Source organism: Myotis daubentonii, chromosome 2 (genome assembly GCF_963259705.1).
Source record: "Myotis daubentonii chromosome 2, mMyoDau2.1, whole genome shotgun sequence".
Lineage (NCBI taxonomy): Eukaryota > Metazoa > Chordata > Mammalia > Chiroptera > Vespertilionidae > Myotis > Myotis daubentonii.
The window spans coordinates 213913196-213931919 of NC_081841.1; the positions used below are offsets into that span (position 1 = coordinate 213913196).

The 18724-nt window shown below is 42.8% G+C and overlaps 1 protein-coding gene across 2 annotated transcripts in view; it reads right to left on the reverse strand.

The window, feature by feature from the left end:
• Positions 1-18724, reverse strand: part of SNX25 (sorting nexin 25) — a 97090-nt gene that overhangs the window by 19117 nt on the left and 59249 nt on the right. For both annotated transcript variants that reach the window (XM_059685662.1, XM_059685663.1), the window contains exons 7-11: positions 10923-11104; positions 8139-8270; positions 6928-7200; positions 4064-4228; positions 1046-1177 (exon numbers count right to left, since the gene is read on the reverse strand). In XM_059685662.1, the coding sequence (XP_059541645.1) occupies positions 1046-1177; positions 4064-4228; positions 6928-7200; positions 8139-8270; positions 10923-11104 (884 nt within the window). The remainder of the gene's footprint in view (positions 1-1045; positions 1178-4063; positions 4229-6927; positions 7201-8138; positions 8271-10922; positions 11105-18724) is intronic.

Here is an 18724-nt window from a genome sequence, read left to right on the forward strand (position 1 = left end):
TATTGGCCATGCATCAAGGCTGATATTTCTATATAGTATTTCAAGGTTGGGTGCAATCCTCCCTGATCTATTGCCCCCAAAAAGCATATTACCCTGCAGTTTACCTTAGTAAGAGTGCCAATAAGTACCGAAGATATACTAAGGGTACCTGGTTAAGCTCTCAGGTAAGGTGTGTGCTTTCGGGGTGGCTCTCGGAGAACATGCTTTGTTTCGTTCTCTAATCTAGAGAACAATTAAGATTGTGACTCTTAAGCCCTCCCCCAGTGCATATGCAGCCACTGGGATGATGGGAAAGGCAGGGATGAATAAAGACAAGCTGGGCAGCTAGGTGCTTGCAAATCTAAGGAGCTGAGTATTTAACAAGCCACTGGAAACAATGATGGGCAAAGCATTAACACTCTCTCACTCGGAATCTTGTTACTTGGGGACCTGACCTTTAGGTCCCGGCAGATAGAAAGGCATTAACAGTGTAAATGCCTATAAGCTTCTTTCTTTTAAATGAAATTATTTATTTAGACAAAATAAAAGGGATACAGTATATTCTAAGAAAGGTTATTCCATCTCATCAGAGAATAGCAAAATATTTTCTAATTCAAAGGACAAAATATTTATTAAAGATCTTACAGCTACTGACATTGGAACAACTGAAGTCAGAAGGATGGAACAATCAGAAACACTTAAATTTAAAACTTTTTACCTCCAAATGTCAAATAGTGCTTTCCATTTTATTTCAACCTTCAATGGAAAAATAAGATGGTAACTTAAAGATATTAACTGCTCCAATCTGAAGTTTCTTACAGTTCCAGTGAACAAGGACAACTTTCTGTCTACAGTGGAGTAAGAGTAGATCTCTACCAGGCAGCCAAGTGTAGCTCCCAGTCATGGGAGAACCAGAGTGAAATATGGGGGAAGGAAGGCAGGACAAATGCAGTCTAGGAGAATAAATATAAGATTTCCACCCTCAACCTTAATTCTCCAGAGTAAAATCTTTTCTTATGAAATCAAACTTTTAAAATAAATTGTAAGTACAAGCAATGAAGCCTACCTCTCCACTGGTGATGGAAGCTTTCCACATTCCGAGGTTCTCACACCACCAATCTGTCCTTGCCAGGTGCAGCTGAAGGTCTGTGCGTTCTTTCTCTGTTAGAATTATTTCCTCCTTCAACTTGGAAACAATCTGCCACAGGGAATACATCCTGGGAGTTATAGAGCTATTTAAAATGCTATATAATTTTTAAAAAGTATCAGGGTACAAAATCAACACACACAAAAATCAGTTGCATTTCTATACACTAATAACAGATAATCCAAAAAGGAAATAAAGAAAACAATTCCATTACAATACTATAAAAATAATAAAATATATAGGATGAACTTAAGCAAGAAGGTGAAATACTTTTACAATAAAAACTACAGAACATTGATGAAAGAAATTAAATATAAACAAATGGAAAGATAGCCCATGTTCATGGATTGTAAGACTAAGCTAAGATGCAATATTACCCAAAGTGATCTACGGATGCAATGCAATCCTTGTCTAAATCTCAATGTTTTGTGTGTTTTTTTGCACAAACAGAAAAATCCATCCTATAATTCATGTAGAATCTCAAGGAAAACTGAATAGAACAAACAACCTGGGAAGAGAAGAACAAAAATGGAAAACTCCCACTTCCTAATTTCAACACCTATGACAAAAGTACCCTAATCAAAACAATTTGGTACTGAAATAAAGACAGACATATAGACTAATAGAATAGAAAAGAAAGCAAAGAAGTAAACCTTCACTTATATGGTCACATGATATTTGACAAGGGTGCCAAGACCATTCAATGGGAAAAAGACAACCTTTCCAACAAATGGTGCTGAAAAAAATGGGATATCACATGCAAAACAATGAAGTTAGACCCTTACCTAACACCACATACTACAATTAACTCAGCATGGATCAAAGATCTAAACATGAAGCTAAAACTATAAAATTCTTAGAAGAAAACATGGGGGAAAGCTTCATAACATTTAATTGGCAATAATTTCTTGGCTATGACACCAAAGGCACAGGCAACAAACGAAAAATTAGACTTCATAAAAATTTTACACTTTTGGGCAAAGAACACTATTAACACGGTAAAAAGACAGTCAACAGAATGGAAGAATATATTTGCAAATCGCATATCTGACAGGGGATTAATATCCAGAACAGAGAGAACTCCTAAAACTCAACAACAAATAAACAACCTGATTCAAAAATGGGCAAAGGACTTGAATAAACATTTCTCCAAAGAAGATATATGAATGGCCAAAAAGTACCTGAAAAGATACTCAACATCACTAATCATTAGGGAAATGCAAAACAAAACCCAGAGAACCAGAGTGAGATACCATCTCACACCCATTAGGGAATGTTATTATTAAAAACATGTACACACACACACACACACACACACACACACAACAGAAAATAACAAGTATTGGTCAGGATACAGAGAAATCAGAATCCTATGTATACTGATAAGATAAAATGGTGCAGCTACTGTGGAACAGTAAGGAGATTCCTCAAAAAATTAAAAAGCAAAATTAACCTATATCCCAGCAATTACAGCTCTGGGTAAACACCCAAAAGAACTGGAATGAAAGGATCTCAAAGAGATATTTGTACACCCATGATTATGGCAGCGTTAGTCACAATAGCCCAAAGTGGAAGCAAACAAAGACGGATGGATAAACAAAACACTGTATACACATACAATGAAATATTATTTAGCTTTAAAAAGGAAGTTCAGGCACATAGTAATATATGAATGAACCTTGAAGACATTATGCTAAATGAAACAAGCCAGTCGCAAAGGGAAGAATACTGTATGATTCCACCGATGTGAGGGACTTGCACTCGTTAAATTCATAACAGACAGAGAGCACAATGGTGGTGGCCAAAGGCGGGGACGGAGTGATGGGGAGTTAGTGTTCAGTGGGTACCGAGTTGCAATTCTGCAAGAGGAAGCGAGTTCTGAAGATGGATGTGGTGACAGTTTCACAGCACGTGAGTGTATTCACAGTAACCTGTACATTTTAAAATGGTTAAGATGGTAAAATTTAAAGTCATGCTTATTTTACTACAATTTTAAAAAAATAAACAATTTTTTAAAAAATTGTTATGTTTACCATCTCCTTGGATCTCTTTTATGAGAAAATGTATAGGGTGATAGAACTGCAGTTTGAGGCCAGCAGCTTTGCCCCCAAACCCTCCTCAACATGCAGTCTACGAGGACCCCTTCCTTCCTCAGAAACCCCCAGGGAGCCTCCCGCCGGGCCATCGCCCGCATTTGCCACCGGTAAGGGCTGGGACTATTTGCCTCATTGTCATCGGACTATGTTTTGGGTCCACAACCGGCATGTTTGCTCCCTAAGAGCAGGTGGTAGATTCTATATTTCATTGATTCTTCACAGTGACCATCATTCACTTACTCGTCACTTAGGTCTCCGAGCACAGGTGCAGAAAGTGCCAGAGATCAGTTTAGCCAACCAAACGGTGTTGGTGGCCTCCAAACAGGCATGAACCCAGGCAAAGGTCACACCGCCTCCTGGGTGTGACAAATGCCAATGAGTGAGATGCTGTTTACATTTTTAAACTTACTAATTCTGTTGCCTTTTAGCAAGATAATTTTTTTCTTGCATAATTTGGTGAGGTTCTCTATATTTTACTTGCAGCATTTATAAGAAAATTTAAAAAAGGTAAAGACTGTCCTTGAGCAGTTAATTCACTTGCAGAAACAACCTTGGTTCAAGGGAAAGCTTTGCCCCTCCCCCAAAGGTACTGCAGGCAAGCCAGTCCAGGGAACACTTATTCACAGATGATGGTGGGGAAAGAAACACAAGTCACACAAGAGTAAGAACAAGTACTTTCCTAATTCTTACTAGAAACAAAACAATAACAACAACAACAGAACTTAAAATAAAATTCTTTTTAAAGAAAACGTGGCACCTCTCAGCCTAAACTGAAAACTACTATTTATCAAATTTAAAAAATGGAAACTTTCAAAGACAACCTTGAAAGCGAAAGAGTTACCTTCTTGTCAGGTTTTGGTGCATTTTGAATAGAATTTAGAGCTTGCCTTTTATATTCAAGTTTCTCGTTTAGTTCTCGTAGTTTGTTTACAGCAAAACTGGCTTGTTCATTAATCCGACTGGTGCCTTCATCCACAGCTTCGTCACCAGCCTCATCCCCCAGGCCCTGGAGGAGGAAGTCACATAACCACTGTGTCATACAAAGATGGACTATTCCGTAATTCTTACCTTTTGGATAGGCACCACATCATCACAGTGCACTGTCCAAGGACTCAGCTCCACTAAGGAAAAAATCTATAGTAGAAAGTCCAGAAGCAGACTGCCTTTTCTCAGTAAAGTGAAAAATTAAAGTATTTGGAACCAAAGTAATTGGTGTTCAGAATCGCAATGAGAAAAAAACAAAACAAGGAAACATTTAAGATCCTAGGGAAAGGAAAATGATTCCACACCATTATTTCCCAAATGGTTCACCCAAGGGGACATGCATGGAACAAGGGGAGGCAACAGAGTTGTCTTCCCAGCTCTACCGCAATGTCCTGTCTCTCATCTCTGACAAAGACACAGGTTTGGATTCCTTTTGGTGTCCTAAGAATATTATGGAAAAACTCATGCAAGTCTCTTTAAAATAAAATTTCCAAATTCCTACTAGCAAAAGTACTTTCTGTATAGACTCTGTTCAGTCCTTCTCTTGAAGATGTATTTTATAAATCATTACATAGATTACTAGTAAAATGGTTAGCATTTGAAAGTGACTTAACGTTCACAAAGAACTATATAACTTGGAAACATCTGGCTAGATTACTAAAGGGCCTGTTATTTAGATTCATGAGCAGCAACATCAGGACACTGAAAAGAACTGCTGAGAACTATCTTCGGGTTTGTTTACTCCTTAACTTTCTTCCAGAGTATTTTCTTCTAACTATTATGAATTGTAACAAACAGTGTATTAATTTTTTTTCAAAGAAAAATAAATATTACCTTATTTTTGCTGAAAACAGCAAACCAAGCTGTTTTCATTTCTGTAGTTTCTTTCTAATCCTGTCCATAAGTATATCTATTATGACATAATTTTACACCTGTACACACTTGAGTGGGTATTCTGCCTTTTTCACATAACATATTTTGAGACTATTACAGTCTTCAAAATTATAATTTATGTAGCATGGTACTTTATGAATTGAAATTTAACTGAGGCAGATGCTACCGCTGCTCCTCTACGAGTTGATTTTGCACTTTAGCTCTCCCAGGTGTATTAAGTTAAACTTCATTGTGCATAAACTTTTTCCTCATTTTTAGCTATGTTCTAGGATAAATTTGTAGATAAATTTGATTATTAAAACGAAGAGTAGGAACTATCAAAACATCAGTAATATATAATACCCCCCTTTGAATCTTAGGTGAAGTTGGACATTTTTAATGTTTTGTTTACCATTACTTTCCTAATCAAGTGTCAGTTAAAATCCTTGTTCAATTTATCTGTTGGGTATTAATGTTTTTATTAATTTGAATAACCTCATTTGCATATTAACCATTTTAACTTTTAGGTAGAGCGATAACATAGTAAAACAAACTGGCCTGCCCTAGCCAGTTTGGCTCAGTGGACAGAGTGTTGGTCGTGGACTGAAGGGTCACAGGTTTGATTCTGGTCAAGGGCAAGTACCTTGGTTGCAGGATCAATTCCTGGTCCTGGTCAGGGTGTGTGAGGGAGTCAACCAATTTATGTGTCTCTTTTACATCAATGTTTCTCTCTCTCTGTCTCTCCCGCTCCCTTGAAAAATATTCTTAGGTGAGGATTAACAAACAACCAACCAAAAAACCAAACTGGCCTGTCTTAAAAAGAAAATGCAATGAGTAATGAGTTTTGTACCAAAGAGCTTAGTGGTTTTGTATACCGAAAATGTAAACAACCAAGTAACAAAACTTTTTTTTTTAAAAGCCTGGCCCGGCAGGTATGGCTCAGTGGTTGAGCATCCACCTGCAACCCAGGAGGTCACGGTTCATAGGTGGACATTTGGTCAGGGCACATGCCCGGGTTGCAGTCTCGGTACCCAGTAGTAGGGGGCATATAGGAGGCAGCCGATCAATGATTCTCTCTCATTGATGTTTCTATCTCTTTCTCCCTCTCCATTCTTCTCTCTGAAATCAATAAAAACATATTTCTTTAAAAAAAACCTGAGTGAATGAATTTAACAACAGTTCAGAGACGCCAGATTCTAATATTATCAAGCTCAAGTACTTGATCCTCAGGGCTTGAGATACAGTGAACTGGGCAGAAAGAATCCAAGATAAATGATAATCTTTCTATGTAAGAAGACTCTAAAACACATTTTTTTCTTTGTACCTTCACAAAACTGAAGACTCACTGATAGTAAAAGTCATTGATAGGGAATGGATAGCCTCTGGGGCTGTCCAGAGCGACCTAGTACACTAACAGGAATCAGACTTCAGGTATGGAGAGCAAGGATCCTTCCAGGACATCTTCATTTCTCCTGATTTTCTTAACTCCAAAATATTTCCCATGACTCCTCTTACATTCTCTGCCTCTCCTTATTTTTCCCCATCCTTTGTCTCAAACGGCCCACCTCACAGATTTCCAGGAGTCAAACCAGGGTGTGTCTCAGGCAGGCATAAGGCAGGGAGGCCTCTGACACAATGTTGGAAAATGGTAGCCAGTTGGCCAGAAGGACAAAGAAAGACATGTGTAAGGCCACAAGCAACATGATAATTCAACTTCAAGTTCTACTGAAATTCCTATATGTTAAAGGATGGGGGTGCACCCCAAATTTGCCTTATACAATAAGTGCTCACCTAATCACATTCAAAGTTTACGCACTGAGAGGAAGCAGGAAGTTGAATGGGACTCACCGCTTCATCCTTGTTAGAAGTCAACTGTGAGGCAGGTGTTTCTTCCTCTTGCATCGTCATTTTCTCATAGAGGTCACTGACAATAAACGAAGGGTAATACCTGTCCTTCAGGACCTCGTAAACGTCTCCCTGGATTTTGAAGAACACTTCAATACCTTTATTTCCTACAAGACACTGCTGGATCTCTTTGTAAAGGGATTTTTCCACCGATATTTCTTTGCTCTCCACAAAGAAATTCTGGTAAATTTCACCAACTAACTGTGGGATTTCATTCTGAAAAGACAGGAAGAGAATGAGGAAGGTAAGAAATACCACCTCTGAGAATTCTTCTCTTCTGCCTCTCTGTGCTTTAAGGGGGAAGGGCGACACTGAGAACGCACACTGGTAGCCAGGGTGGGCCCAAGGCTTTGTGTACATTCAGGGCCAAAGGGTAAGTGTTAGCCACTGAACACAACAGCCGGGTCCTTAAAATGAACACTTCATGTTGAACACTTAACAGGTGGCATTCAATTCCAGCAGCACTCATGTACAGTAAAAGTGAGTAATTTAATGTACACAGTGCTCTCTGTGCTTCTTTTAATAAGCCACACAAAATATATGTATATATATTATACATGTTGTTAAGTATATGTATAGATATATCCATACATACATATTTCATATTCTTGAATTTAATTCTTAAATATATATTGAGAAATTACCAAGTACAAAACATAATGTTTATTGTTGGGCTTTTCACTGTAACCCAAATTTTTTTCTGTGTTCCTTAAGTCAATCATATTTTAAATTTTAAATAAAATAAAAGAACAATCAATAGTATAAAATATGCACATTATATTAAAAATAACAAGGTTATAAGGTTGAGTTGTAGGTGACAAGACCAAATTTATTATAACAGCAATGTGGGTATGCACATGCCGTTATATAATGTGTCAAAAAGGAAGTACCTGAAACTAAATTCACTATTTTGGTACTTTTATAAATCTTTTTTTCCCTTTGACTATGCATTCAAAAGCAACTTTTGCTTAAAAAAAAAAAAAAAGCTAATTTTTATTTACCATTATGAGCTAAAACATCATGCCAATATTATATTGGTTAAAATGTTCTTTTCATGAATTCTCTTATAGTTTCACTGAGAAACACAGACACACTGCCTAGCATACAAGTTTTTATCAGCTAGTGATTAATATTCCTTAGTCTAAAAATACTACCTTATTAGCATTCTTTAAATATTCCGCAGACTCCCAAAAGCCAATCAGAGCTCTCTTGTCCATTCTTTCCATGTACATTCGGAAGTGCTCTCGGTAGAAAGCATTGGCCAAGATGTCTTCAAATTGAAGAATCTATTAAGAGAATTTAAGAAAAAGCTCTTAAAAGCAAAATTTTAAATATCAGTTTGCTTTAACTTCCAATGGATTAATTTCTACATTCGGGGGGGGGGTTGGGGGGGCGCTGGAAATGCCTCACTGTTTAAAGGTCATAGTCAATGTAATACAGTACTTCTCTCACCCTCTTAAATTTTAAATGGTAAAAGTTTACTGAATATTCAAAATGCACATATTTAATAAATACCAATTTTCTATTAATCATTCACTCATTCAGCACAAAATCTATTTGGCATCAACTCTGTTATCAGGCACACTTCTAGGAAATGAAACAGACATAACCCTGCCCTATTGGATGTACTGCTGAAAGCAATAGATGCCAATAATAGAAAAATTCAAGAGAAATGTATTAAAGACCAGGAAGCCAGAGTGTAATAATTTGGTATTTTTGCTTTCCATCCTATTTTTATATAGCTGAACAAATCTACAAATTATTTTATCTTTTGCCCTTTTTGTTTAGAGTATCACATTCAATTACAAATATTTTATAAGTATCATTTAATTAATCCATAATATTCTATTGTATGGATATACCAAATTACCTTTATTATTCTGCATGCTTACAGTAAAAGAAAAAGCACTAGTTGAAGACTCCGTGGGAATGATCATAAGCATGGACTGCTGTGATATGAGAAAGCAGATGACCTTCACTATAATTCATGACTCAATGAACTAGGAGAAATGCCCCAAATTAATTTAGAAGGAATTTAAGTCTCATATTCTTGGTTCTTAATGAGATTTTTTAAATGGCATCTAAGTATAACTCAAATGCAATGAAAAGAAAACATTTTAAGATTCTTAATATTGTGATAATATTTTCAGAAATGTTATCAAGTGCATGTGGTCAATGAATATTCAACTCTTCTGTGACAGTAAGCCTCAATCTGGTCTGTGGGCAGAAAGGGACCTTTTTTTCTAACAACTTCTGGTACCTAATTAAAGAAGATGGCCATCCCTTGCTACAGACCACTAATAACAAGTTCCCATAAATATTCCAGACCATTAGTGTTTAGTTGGTGTCCTCACTCTGGGAGACTGTAGCATGTAGCTTTACTCTATGTAAACCGTGCTGGGGAAGCATTCTGATGTACCAATCCTGACTGCCCACGCTCCTGAGAGGTCAGAAGAAACCCACACCACCTGTGGCTACGGAGGACAGGTCACTCAGAGACCCACTGAGTTTTAATATAGGGAGGAGTTGAGCAGGAAGGACATTCCACAAATTCTAAGGAATCCTTCCCAGCATAAGTTCACTCAGATCAAATGATTCCCCAGTTGGATACAAATTCATATTTGCAAAATTAAGTCCAAAAAATCTAAACTATTCCATTTTTAGATTTAATTCTTTCTATGTTCAGTCCCCACAGTGCAAATATATCCACATAAACTAGGGTAAGTATATCTCAAGTAGGATTACTAAAACATCTGATATACCTCATCTCTTTGCTGTAGATGAACCAAGTTCTCTACTCCAGTTGTTTTTTCCTTCTCTTGAGATCCACAGGAGCATTTCACTGTGTGACACCTGCACTGCCTAAGTTTGCATCCTGACTCTGCTACTTCCTAGGCCCACGAGCTGTTACTCCACCACTCTGAGCCTCAGTTTCTTCTTCTGTGGAATGAGGACAGTAACGCCTACTTTATGGGTGGCTGTGAGACTTATAACAGCTGCTGTGTATCACAACAGACAACAAAAACTAATCAGAAAAAGCCTGAACCAGCATTTTGGCTGAGACAGACAAAACAATGATGGGTGGCAAAAAACAAGGTAGTCAAGAGGTCGCTTCCTAGGTGAGTAAGCGTGGGTGAAAGAATTACGTCAGTGGGGTCGAGCGGTTACAAATGCACTAGGAAACTCCTGTGTGTGATAAAGATGCTGGCTATCTTCATTGTGATGATAACTTCATGAATACATACATATGTCAAAATTTCTTTGTATACACTTTAAATAAAAGTGTATGTCATTATATCTTAATAAAGCTGTTTTAAAAAATGAGTATTTCATTAAGCCTTGATAATAGAATTGCAGATAAACAATGTACAAAATGTTTAGAATAAGGACATTGGAGTACTTTTCTATCTATAGATTGCTGGATTTGATTTACCAAAATATTATTAAGGAATTTTCTATTTTCTATTCGGGTCATGATGGATATTGGTTACTAGTTTGGGTTTTGTTTTGTTTTTCCTTGTAATGTTTTTCTCCTCCACTTATTAAACAGGTGTCGTTAAAATTGATTTTATCTCTGCCTTAAAATGGTTAACAGAATCCACTAGTGAAATAATGAGCCTGAAGTTTTCTTTGTGGGAAGGTTTTAAATTATGCTCCTCCAGGATTGTGGGAGGGAAAACGGAGGGTGGGAAAACACACACAGGCATGCGTGCACACACATACATCCACCCCATGCCTACCTATCATGCCTATTACCATTCCCGGAAGTCAATGACACCAGGTAATACAGCTCGTCACTCATAAAAGCAAACATGTGAGTCTATATTCTGGAACATTTGCCTTAAATTAAATACCAGAAAGTTACAAGACTGTATCTCTGATTCCACCAGCGTTCATAACAAACATGAAATGGTCAAACAAGAAACTGAAAGTTCTACCTTCTGGCTTTGCGGCCCCTCCCCCTCCTCCAAGGCCCCGTCCTCTTGCTGGTCGTAGTCGGGACCCCCCAGCATCCTGATTCTCTTCTCGCACTGCTTCTTCGCCACCGTCAGTTGGTTAATGTACCTTTTCATATTCCTGGCCCTCAGGAGGTCAGCTTTCATCGCAGCAGTTTCTTTACCTTGAATGGGAGGGGTGGACAGGGCCCGGTCAGAGCACGAGGTGAAAGAGGGAACACAACAGCTCCGAACCAGGTTACTGTCAGGTGCGGGGCATTTTGAACAACAGTGGGTACTGAAGAATAGGGTGGGATAGGACGGAATAGGATAGAATTCATGCTGAACATACGCGTACTCTCAATAGAAATGCCACTAATTTTTAACTATGTCCCTGACAAATCTTACTCAGTGTAAACCACGTTACAAACCTCCTCTGTCAACACTATAGTCACAAACCAAACCGCTCCGCATGTTTGCATGGATATACAGTTAACCCCTGACCAATGCGGTTCCACCTGCACGGGTCTACTCCCATGTGGATGTTTTGCAATGGTTTAATTAATTTTTAAAAACGACTAAGCATTGAGCACTACCTTGTGGAAAATGGCCTGCTTTGCCTACACAATCTGAAGCAGGGGTTGGGGTGGGGGGAAGGCTTTTGTTAGTCTTGCGCGTTTTTTCATGGGACAGAAGTGAGCGGGTTTCAACGCTGATGAGAAAGGACCACTAGGCGGGGAGGAAGGGTGTCAGGCGGGGGAGGGGGGGGGAACCCAGGAGGCAGGTGCAGAGCCTGGCTGTGGGGAAGCCCCCTCCTCCACTGCACAACCGGAATGGATGTGACACCAGCCATCGGGAGTGACGGCCGAAGCTGAAGCAGCTCCCCCACGTGGATTCTGTTTTCTTGAAGGAGAGAGTGAGGTTGCCTGCTTAGAGGGAGGTGGGTGAGAGTGAGGGTCAGAGGGCTGCAGGAGTAGGGAAGTGAAATTCGCGGTGGAGAGCAGAGAGCAGGCTCACTTCCGAAACCCCCGGGATTGCTGGGCAATGCCCGGCCTTGGTGACCCACACACACAGGTGCTCCCTGGCCAGGCAGCGCACACCGGAGGCGAGTCCTCATGTCCTTGGCTTAGACTAGAACTACCCCAATAAAAGAAGGGGGTCTGTGCTGTTTCTTGGTGCCCCTCAAAGTGGAGAGTAAGAAACGTTTTATTTCTCAACTGGAGCCCTCCAATTCCCCAGGGTGATCATTCCCTCTCATGTCCACTTAGTTTCTACAAATGCTTAAAACAGGACCCCGGCAGGCCAAACAGAATAACTGAAAAAATTCAGACAAGCACCACAAAACGTGTTATCTTTCAGAAGCAGCTTTTCCAGGGTTTAGCACAGGGCCACTGCAGACGGCAGGGCACTAGATGGCCTGGCAGGAGGGCCTGGCAGATATTATAGACGTTTCCCCACATGGTGCTCAGATCTTTCATTGGACATCCACATGGTTTCTCAGCGGGTCCTGTGCTTGGCTGACAGCGAGGCCCTTACTGAAGAACTCAGGAATGCAGCTTTCATCTCAACAGGAACACTAGTATCGCAGAGCCTCCGGTGGGAAGATCAGGGTGAAAATTGTCTACCCCCGGATTAGTCTATGCAAACTAGGAAGCGCTGTGTGTGCCTCTAAAGAACTAGATGCTTGGAATAGCTAATTTTTCAGGGGAAAAAATTATTTTTAAACATATATCCTTAAAAATCAAAATTGTGTGCATAGCATTTAAATTACCCTAAGATTGGGAATAAAAAATACTTTTCACAAAATAAACCTAGAACATATTTTAATTTGGGGTGAAAAGAGGCTAATAAAGAGACATACTAGTACATGGAAGAAACTGAACACATTTACCGACAATCAAATTCTTCTCCTCCTAGGAAAGCTGTAAAAGCCTTTTTCAAATACAAAAACTAGAAGCAGATTCCAAAGAAAAGGGAGAATAAAAAAGAATAAACCTTCCTCTAAACCCAGCTGCAGGGCAGAGAATATTCTGGTTTTCTACTTGAATGATACCTTCTGTTTGTTAAAGAGCAATCCTATGCCATTGTCTGGGCAAGAGCTTGTTCCTACCAAATGAAAATGCAGCCTGTTGCTTACAAAATCCTGTTTATTTTTGCCTCAGAAAATTAAAGCCACGTTCAGGGCTAAATGGCTAACATGGCTTCCTGTAGCCCATGTGCCTGTCATGCAAAAATCCTTTTGATACAAATGAATACATATCTTTGTAACCTGAAAACCCATTTAGCCAAGAAATATTCAAGTCAAGAAATGTATAGACAAGTGGGTATGTAGCGACCAGTGTGGCCCAGCTGGCTCAAGACAGATTCATATGGCTATTTCTCTGTAAGGCCTTACGTTACACGGCGCAATGTGAAAAAACCATCAACCGCCAAAGCTGGTTTGGCTCACTGGATAGAGCGTCAGCCTACGGACTGAAAGGTCCCAGGTTCGATTCCGGCCAAGGGCATATACCTGGGTTGCGGGCACATCCCCAGTAGGAGATGTGCAGGAGGCAGCTGATCGATGTTTCTCCCTCATCGATGTTTCTAACTCTCTATCTCTCTCCCTTCCTCTCTGTAAAGAATCAATAAAATATATTAAAAAAAAAACAAAAACCATTAACCATACAACATTGAATCTAGCTTTTAAAAGAAGGCCAAGACGATACGCAGTGGCAGGTGAAACTGGATGGCAGTGGCTCTCTAAATTGGTGCCAAGATGAACACACAAGTGATGTAATACTCTAAAGCTATCTCTACATATAAAAACCTAAGCAACCATTCAACCGTCCATGACATGCACTGACCACCAGGGGGCAGACACTCTATGCACAGGCATGGAAACATGGAACAGACTGATGAATCTCAGAGGGAAGGGGGGAAGGAGGAGAGTAGGAAGAGATTAATCAAAGATCTTATATGCATACTAGAGGCCTGGTGCATGGATTCGTGCACTGGTGGGGTCCCTCAACCTAACTTGTGGAGATCAGGCCAAAACCGGCTCTCTGACATCCCCCAAGGGGTCCCAGATTGCGAGAGGGTGCAGGCCAGGCCGAGGGACCCCACGGGTGCACGAATCTGTGCACCAGGCTTCTAGTTAATTATAAATGCTTATTGTTTTTTCTCCTAGATTGTCTAGATTCTACTGAGGTCAAAGCAAAAGGAAATGGATTCATTTGGGTTCATTGCTGCAAAGGACACTTGAATTAGACACTAGGGAACCCTTTTATAGGCACTGGCTATAAGGACATCCCAGCAGACCTGTGACCAACACCATAGAGCTGCCTGTTGTAGCACCTTCTACCCATGATGCAGTTCTTCCTTAAGCAAGTGGAAGGCTTGCAGAGAGACAAAAACACCAGGGCACAACTGTTAGGTACTATCTCTAATGAGGCAAAGGAGGGTGAAGTAACTTACAATGCAAACCAGCGACTCCAGAAACAGCACAAGTATTTGTGGATGGAAATGCCACCCCTATATTTTTCAGGTATTAAAAAATGTCAATTGCAAAATATTTCTCTTTTCTTATAACACCGCTCAAATTCCAAGGCATATCCTAACAACAGCACCTCCTCGGGCTGGGTGCGGAATTCACTTGCTGACACAGCAGGTTTCTCAACCCCAAGCAGTACTGCCACCTTTGGGGCTGGTTAACTGTTGTAGGGCTGTCCTGTGCACTGCAGGATGTGTAGCAGCATCCCTGGCCTCTACCACTAGGTGCCAGTAGCATCCTCTCTCCCAGATGTGACAACCAACAATGTCTCCAAACCCTGTCCAATGTCCCAGGACCCCTAATTTAGTACTTCACACCACTGAGAAGCACTAATAGGGAGGCAAACCCCTGTGGTGTGGAAGGACACGGGCCACACACTTGCCCTTCCGACTCCTCAGGACGCAGGGTCCGCTCACACCCCAGGCAATCAGTAAGGACGTAGGGGACTTCTTCCCTACAGGAGCCTCCACTCCTCGCCTGTATCCATGCTGACAGGTGAACAAGCCTTTGAAACAAACCCCCTTGAGAGGAGGGCGCAGGGCGCAGGTGTGTATTGACTTAGGCACCGGTTCAGTTTCCAGATGAGAAACGGTGCTTGACCTCCTGGCAGCAATTCTCAGTAGTTAACTTATCGTCGCACACTTCTTCAAAGTTACCTGAAGATCACCTCCAAGGCCGGCCAGGAAGGAAAAGAGACTTCCCTTGCTTCTCAACTTGAGGCCGGTAGGTTTTGTGTGTTTTTTTTAAGAACAAAGCGGGTTCTTACCACACCAAACACTTGAAATTTCCTAAGTGTCCCTGCACGTCTGTGGAAAGTACACTTGAGGAATAAGGAGAAAGGACAGCAGGAGCGGATGGCGGAACCACTCACATTATGATGGAAAAAACCACAGGGCGCCAGCCCTGCACGGCGGGCCAGGGGCCTGACAGCACACCTTCCATTCCTTCCTTCAGCTGTATCTAGCACTGCCTCTGGTCAAGGCCCTCCGACATGTTTGCAATACACTTTCCCACACATTCAATTACCAGGGGAGCCCTGCTCCCAAATGAGAACAAGCTGAACAGATCTGACATATATGCTCCGAGCACAGATCTGGCCCATATAACCTGTCAGTTTTGAGCATGGCTCTCATGACATCTGCCTGGGTGAATGAGCAGTGTAGTGGGAGGAGTCCAGGACTGAAAATCGGGAGACCTGGGTTCAAGATCCAGATCTATGTGGCCTAACTGGTAGCTTCTAGTCACACAGTACAGTGCTGAACATCGCTGGACCTGAGCTGCATCTGTATAAATGCAGGTGTTAGAACCTGTGATCACTGAAGCTTTCCTGGGGGACAGAGTTGACAGTAGAGCTGCCTATAAAATTACGAGACTATAGAGAGTTTAACAGAACTGCCCCGAGTCCCCCAAGGGAGAGAATGAGGGGCAAAGAAGGACACTGGAAGGGACATGAGGTACTGGAGGCGGCAGTTCTCACAGTGTGAGGGCCAGACAGGGAGAGACGCTGGCGATGGCGAGGGCCCTGTAGCAGTGGCAGGGAACCAGCCTGCAGTGTTTTGTAAGGTTAGGTCATTCATAAATTAGAAACACAGCTGGTTGAAGACAAGGTTGCCGGTTTGCCGGGAGCCGATCCATCCTTGCTGTTTCAAGGGACCTGGCATATATGGCATACGGTTCTTAATATGTTTGCTCACCTTCTTGGCGCTGTGTTTTAACCAAGGTCACCTCTCCGAGAAAGGTTGAATCCCCAGGTAGGGATTTTCCCCTGAAGTTAGGGAGGGAATAAAACCCCTCAACTAAGTGCCAGGCAGGTAATTAATCCCTTTAACTCCGAACAATCATGCTTAAACTACATAATCTTTTCTCCCTGGAATGGAGATAAGAAACGCCCTAACCTTTGTAATAGAGATTGATAGGATTGAATCAACTGGTATAAATACAGTTGTAACAAGACAGAAACACTCAGAACTTAGAACACAGAACTCAGGAGACAGAGCTTAGAACAGAATTCAGAAGACAGAACCTACATGGAGCCTGGAGACAGAAGAACTTTGCAGGAGAGAACATGGCAAAAGATCCTGGACTGAACCTGACTATAGAACATGGCAAGAGAACCTGACCAGGACCTGGCCACAGAACCTGGCTGGAGATCCGAAGCAGAACCTCTCTGGAGATCCAGACCAGAACTTGGCTGGAGATCCGGGCTAGAGATCCTGGCTAGGCTGCTGATCAACTGAACGCTATCTCCGTATCATTCCTTCTTCGCCAACTCCGTCTACACCTTTGGGGACCCCTGGACCCGCTGGGGTTGGACCCCGGCATCGCCGCCGACCCCGTGCGCTCGCTTCGCTCCCGGCGTGGCGCCTTGCAAAACCCCCCGGGCCCGACGGGGGGCGACTGCGCGACTTCGCCCGGGGCGCACTGGGCACAGTCCGCCCCGCGCCTCCGCACGCTCCGTCGCCGGGGGCGGGAGGGGTGGGGGAGCGGTCGCACTGTGGGAGGGGCGGCCCGGCCCCCCCTCGGCTTTCAGGCGAGCCCCTGACTCGCGCACGTGTTAGACTCCTTGGCGGACCCCTGGACCCGCTGGGGTTGGACCCCGGCACCGGTTCAATTCCTGGTCAGGGCACATGCAAGAATCAACCAGTGAATGAATACATAAATGGGTAGAACAAGTCAATGTTTCTCTCTCTCTCAAATCAATAAATAAAAATTTTAAAAAATAAATTAGGAACTATTTGTTTCGAATTATTGCAATGGCAGAAAGTCAGATCACATCAAAGCATTAGAAAGGACCCTGAGGCAATGAGCTCCCTTCGTTCAGGCAAGGACGCCTTTAAATCCCAAATCAGACAATGACGCTACATATTATCTTTATAAAATAATTCCTGGTGGAAAGCACTACGGTTCTTATTAATGAGTAACTGTGTGTGTATATATATAAAATTATAAATATACACCTTTGATATATTCCAAAGTTCTTCTACAGCCCTACTATAGTCAATTCCAACACTGTTTATGTATACCCTAAAGAAAAAAAGATGCACAATTTTGCCAAAGCCTCCCCATCCACCCTCACCCGCGCACTTCCAAGGGGGTACTATTTATAGCAGCAGTCTCCAGCAGCCCCAAATCACATCACGTCCCTTGCTGTAGTCGGCTGGATAAACATGACTCTGAATCACCTTAACTATTCTTAATAACATTTCGGGATTCAGAAGAGCAGAAAAGACAGCTTTGAAGGAGCTGAAATACGGGGCTTATTCATAGCACAATGCAGGGAAAATCTAGCATATGTCCCTTTATCACTAGAACTAGAGGCCCGGTGCACAAAAATTTGTGCACTGGGGGGGCGGGGGAGGAGGGGTCCCTCAGCCCGGCCTGTGCCCTCTCGCAGTCTGGGACCCCTCGGGAGATAACGATCTGCTGGCTTAGGCCCGCTCCCGGGTGGCAGAGGGCAGGCCCAATCCCTAGGTGCAGCCCCTGGTTGGGCTAAGAGCAGGGCCAATTGGGGAGTTGGGGCGCCGCCCTGTCATGCACAGAGCAGGGCGATCGGGAGGTTGTGATACCACCCTCAGTCACGCTCAGGGTAGGGCCGATTGGGGGGTTGGGGCACTGCCCCCTTTCACACTCAAGGCAGGGTCGATGGGGAGATTGCGGAGCCACCCTCGGTCACGCACAGAGCAGGGCCAATCAGGGAGGTTGGGTCTCTGTACCCTGTCACGCACAGAGCAGGGCCAATCAGGGGGTTGGGGCGCTGCCCCCGTCACACACAGAGCAGGGCCCATCAGGGGGTTGGGGCACTGCCCTCTATCACCCACAGATCAGGGCCGATCAGGGGGTTGGGGTGCCGCCACTGTCACACTCAGGGCAGGGCCGATGGGGAGGTTATGGCTCTATCCTGTCACAAACAGAGCAGGGCCTGTGGGGAGGGGGGGTTGGGGAGCTCCCCCCTATCAGGCACAGAGCAGGGCTGATCAGGGGGTTGGGGCGCCTTCCCCTGTCATGAACAGAGCAGGATGGATAGGGAGGTTGTGGCCCCACCCACGTCACACACAGAGCCGCAGGGCGATCAGGGGGTTTGGGCGCTGCCCCGTCATGCTTATCCCGGTGCCAGGAGCACTCATGGCTCCGCTGATCCCGGTGCTGGGAGGCATATTACCCTTTTACTATATAGGGTAGAGGCCTGGTGCAAGGGTGGGGCCGGCTGGTTTGCCCTGAAGGGTGTCCTGGATCAGGGTGGGGGTCCCCACTGGGGTGCCTGGCCAGCCTGGGT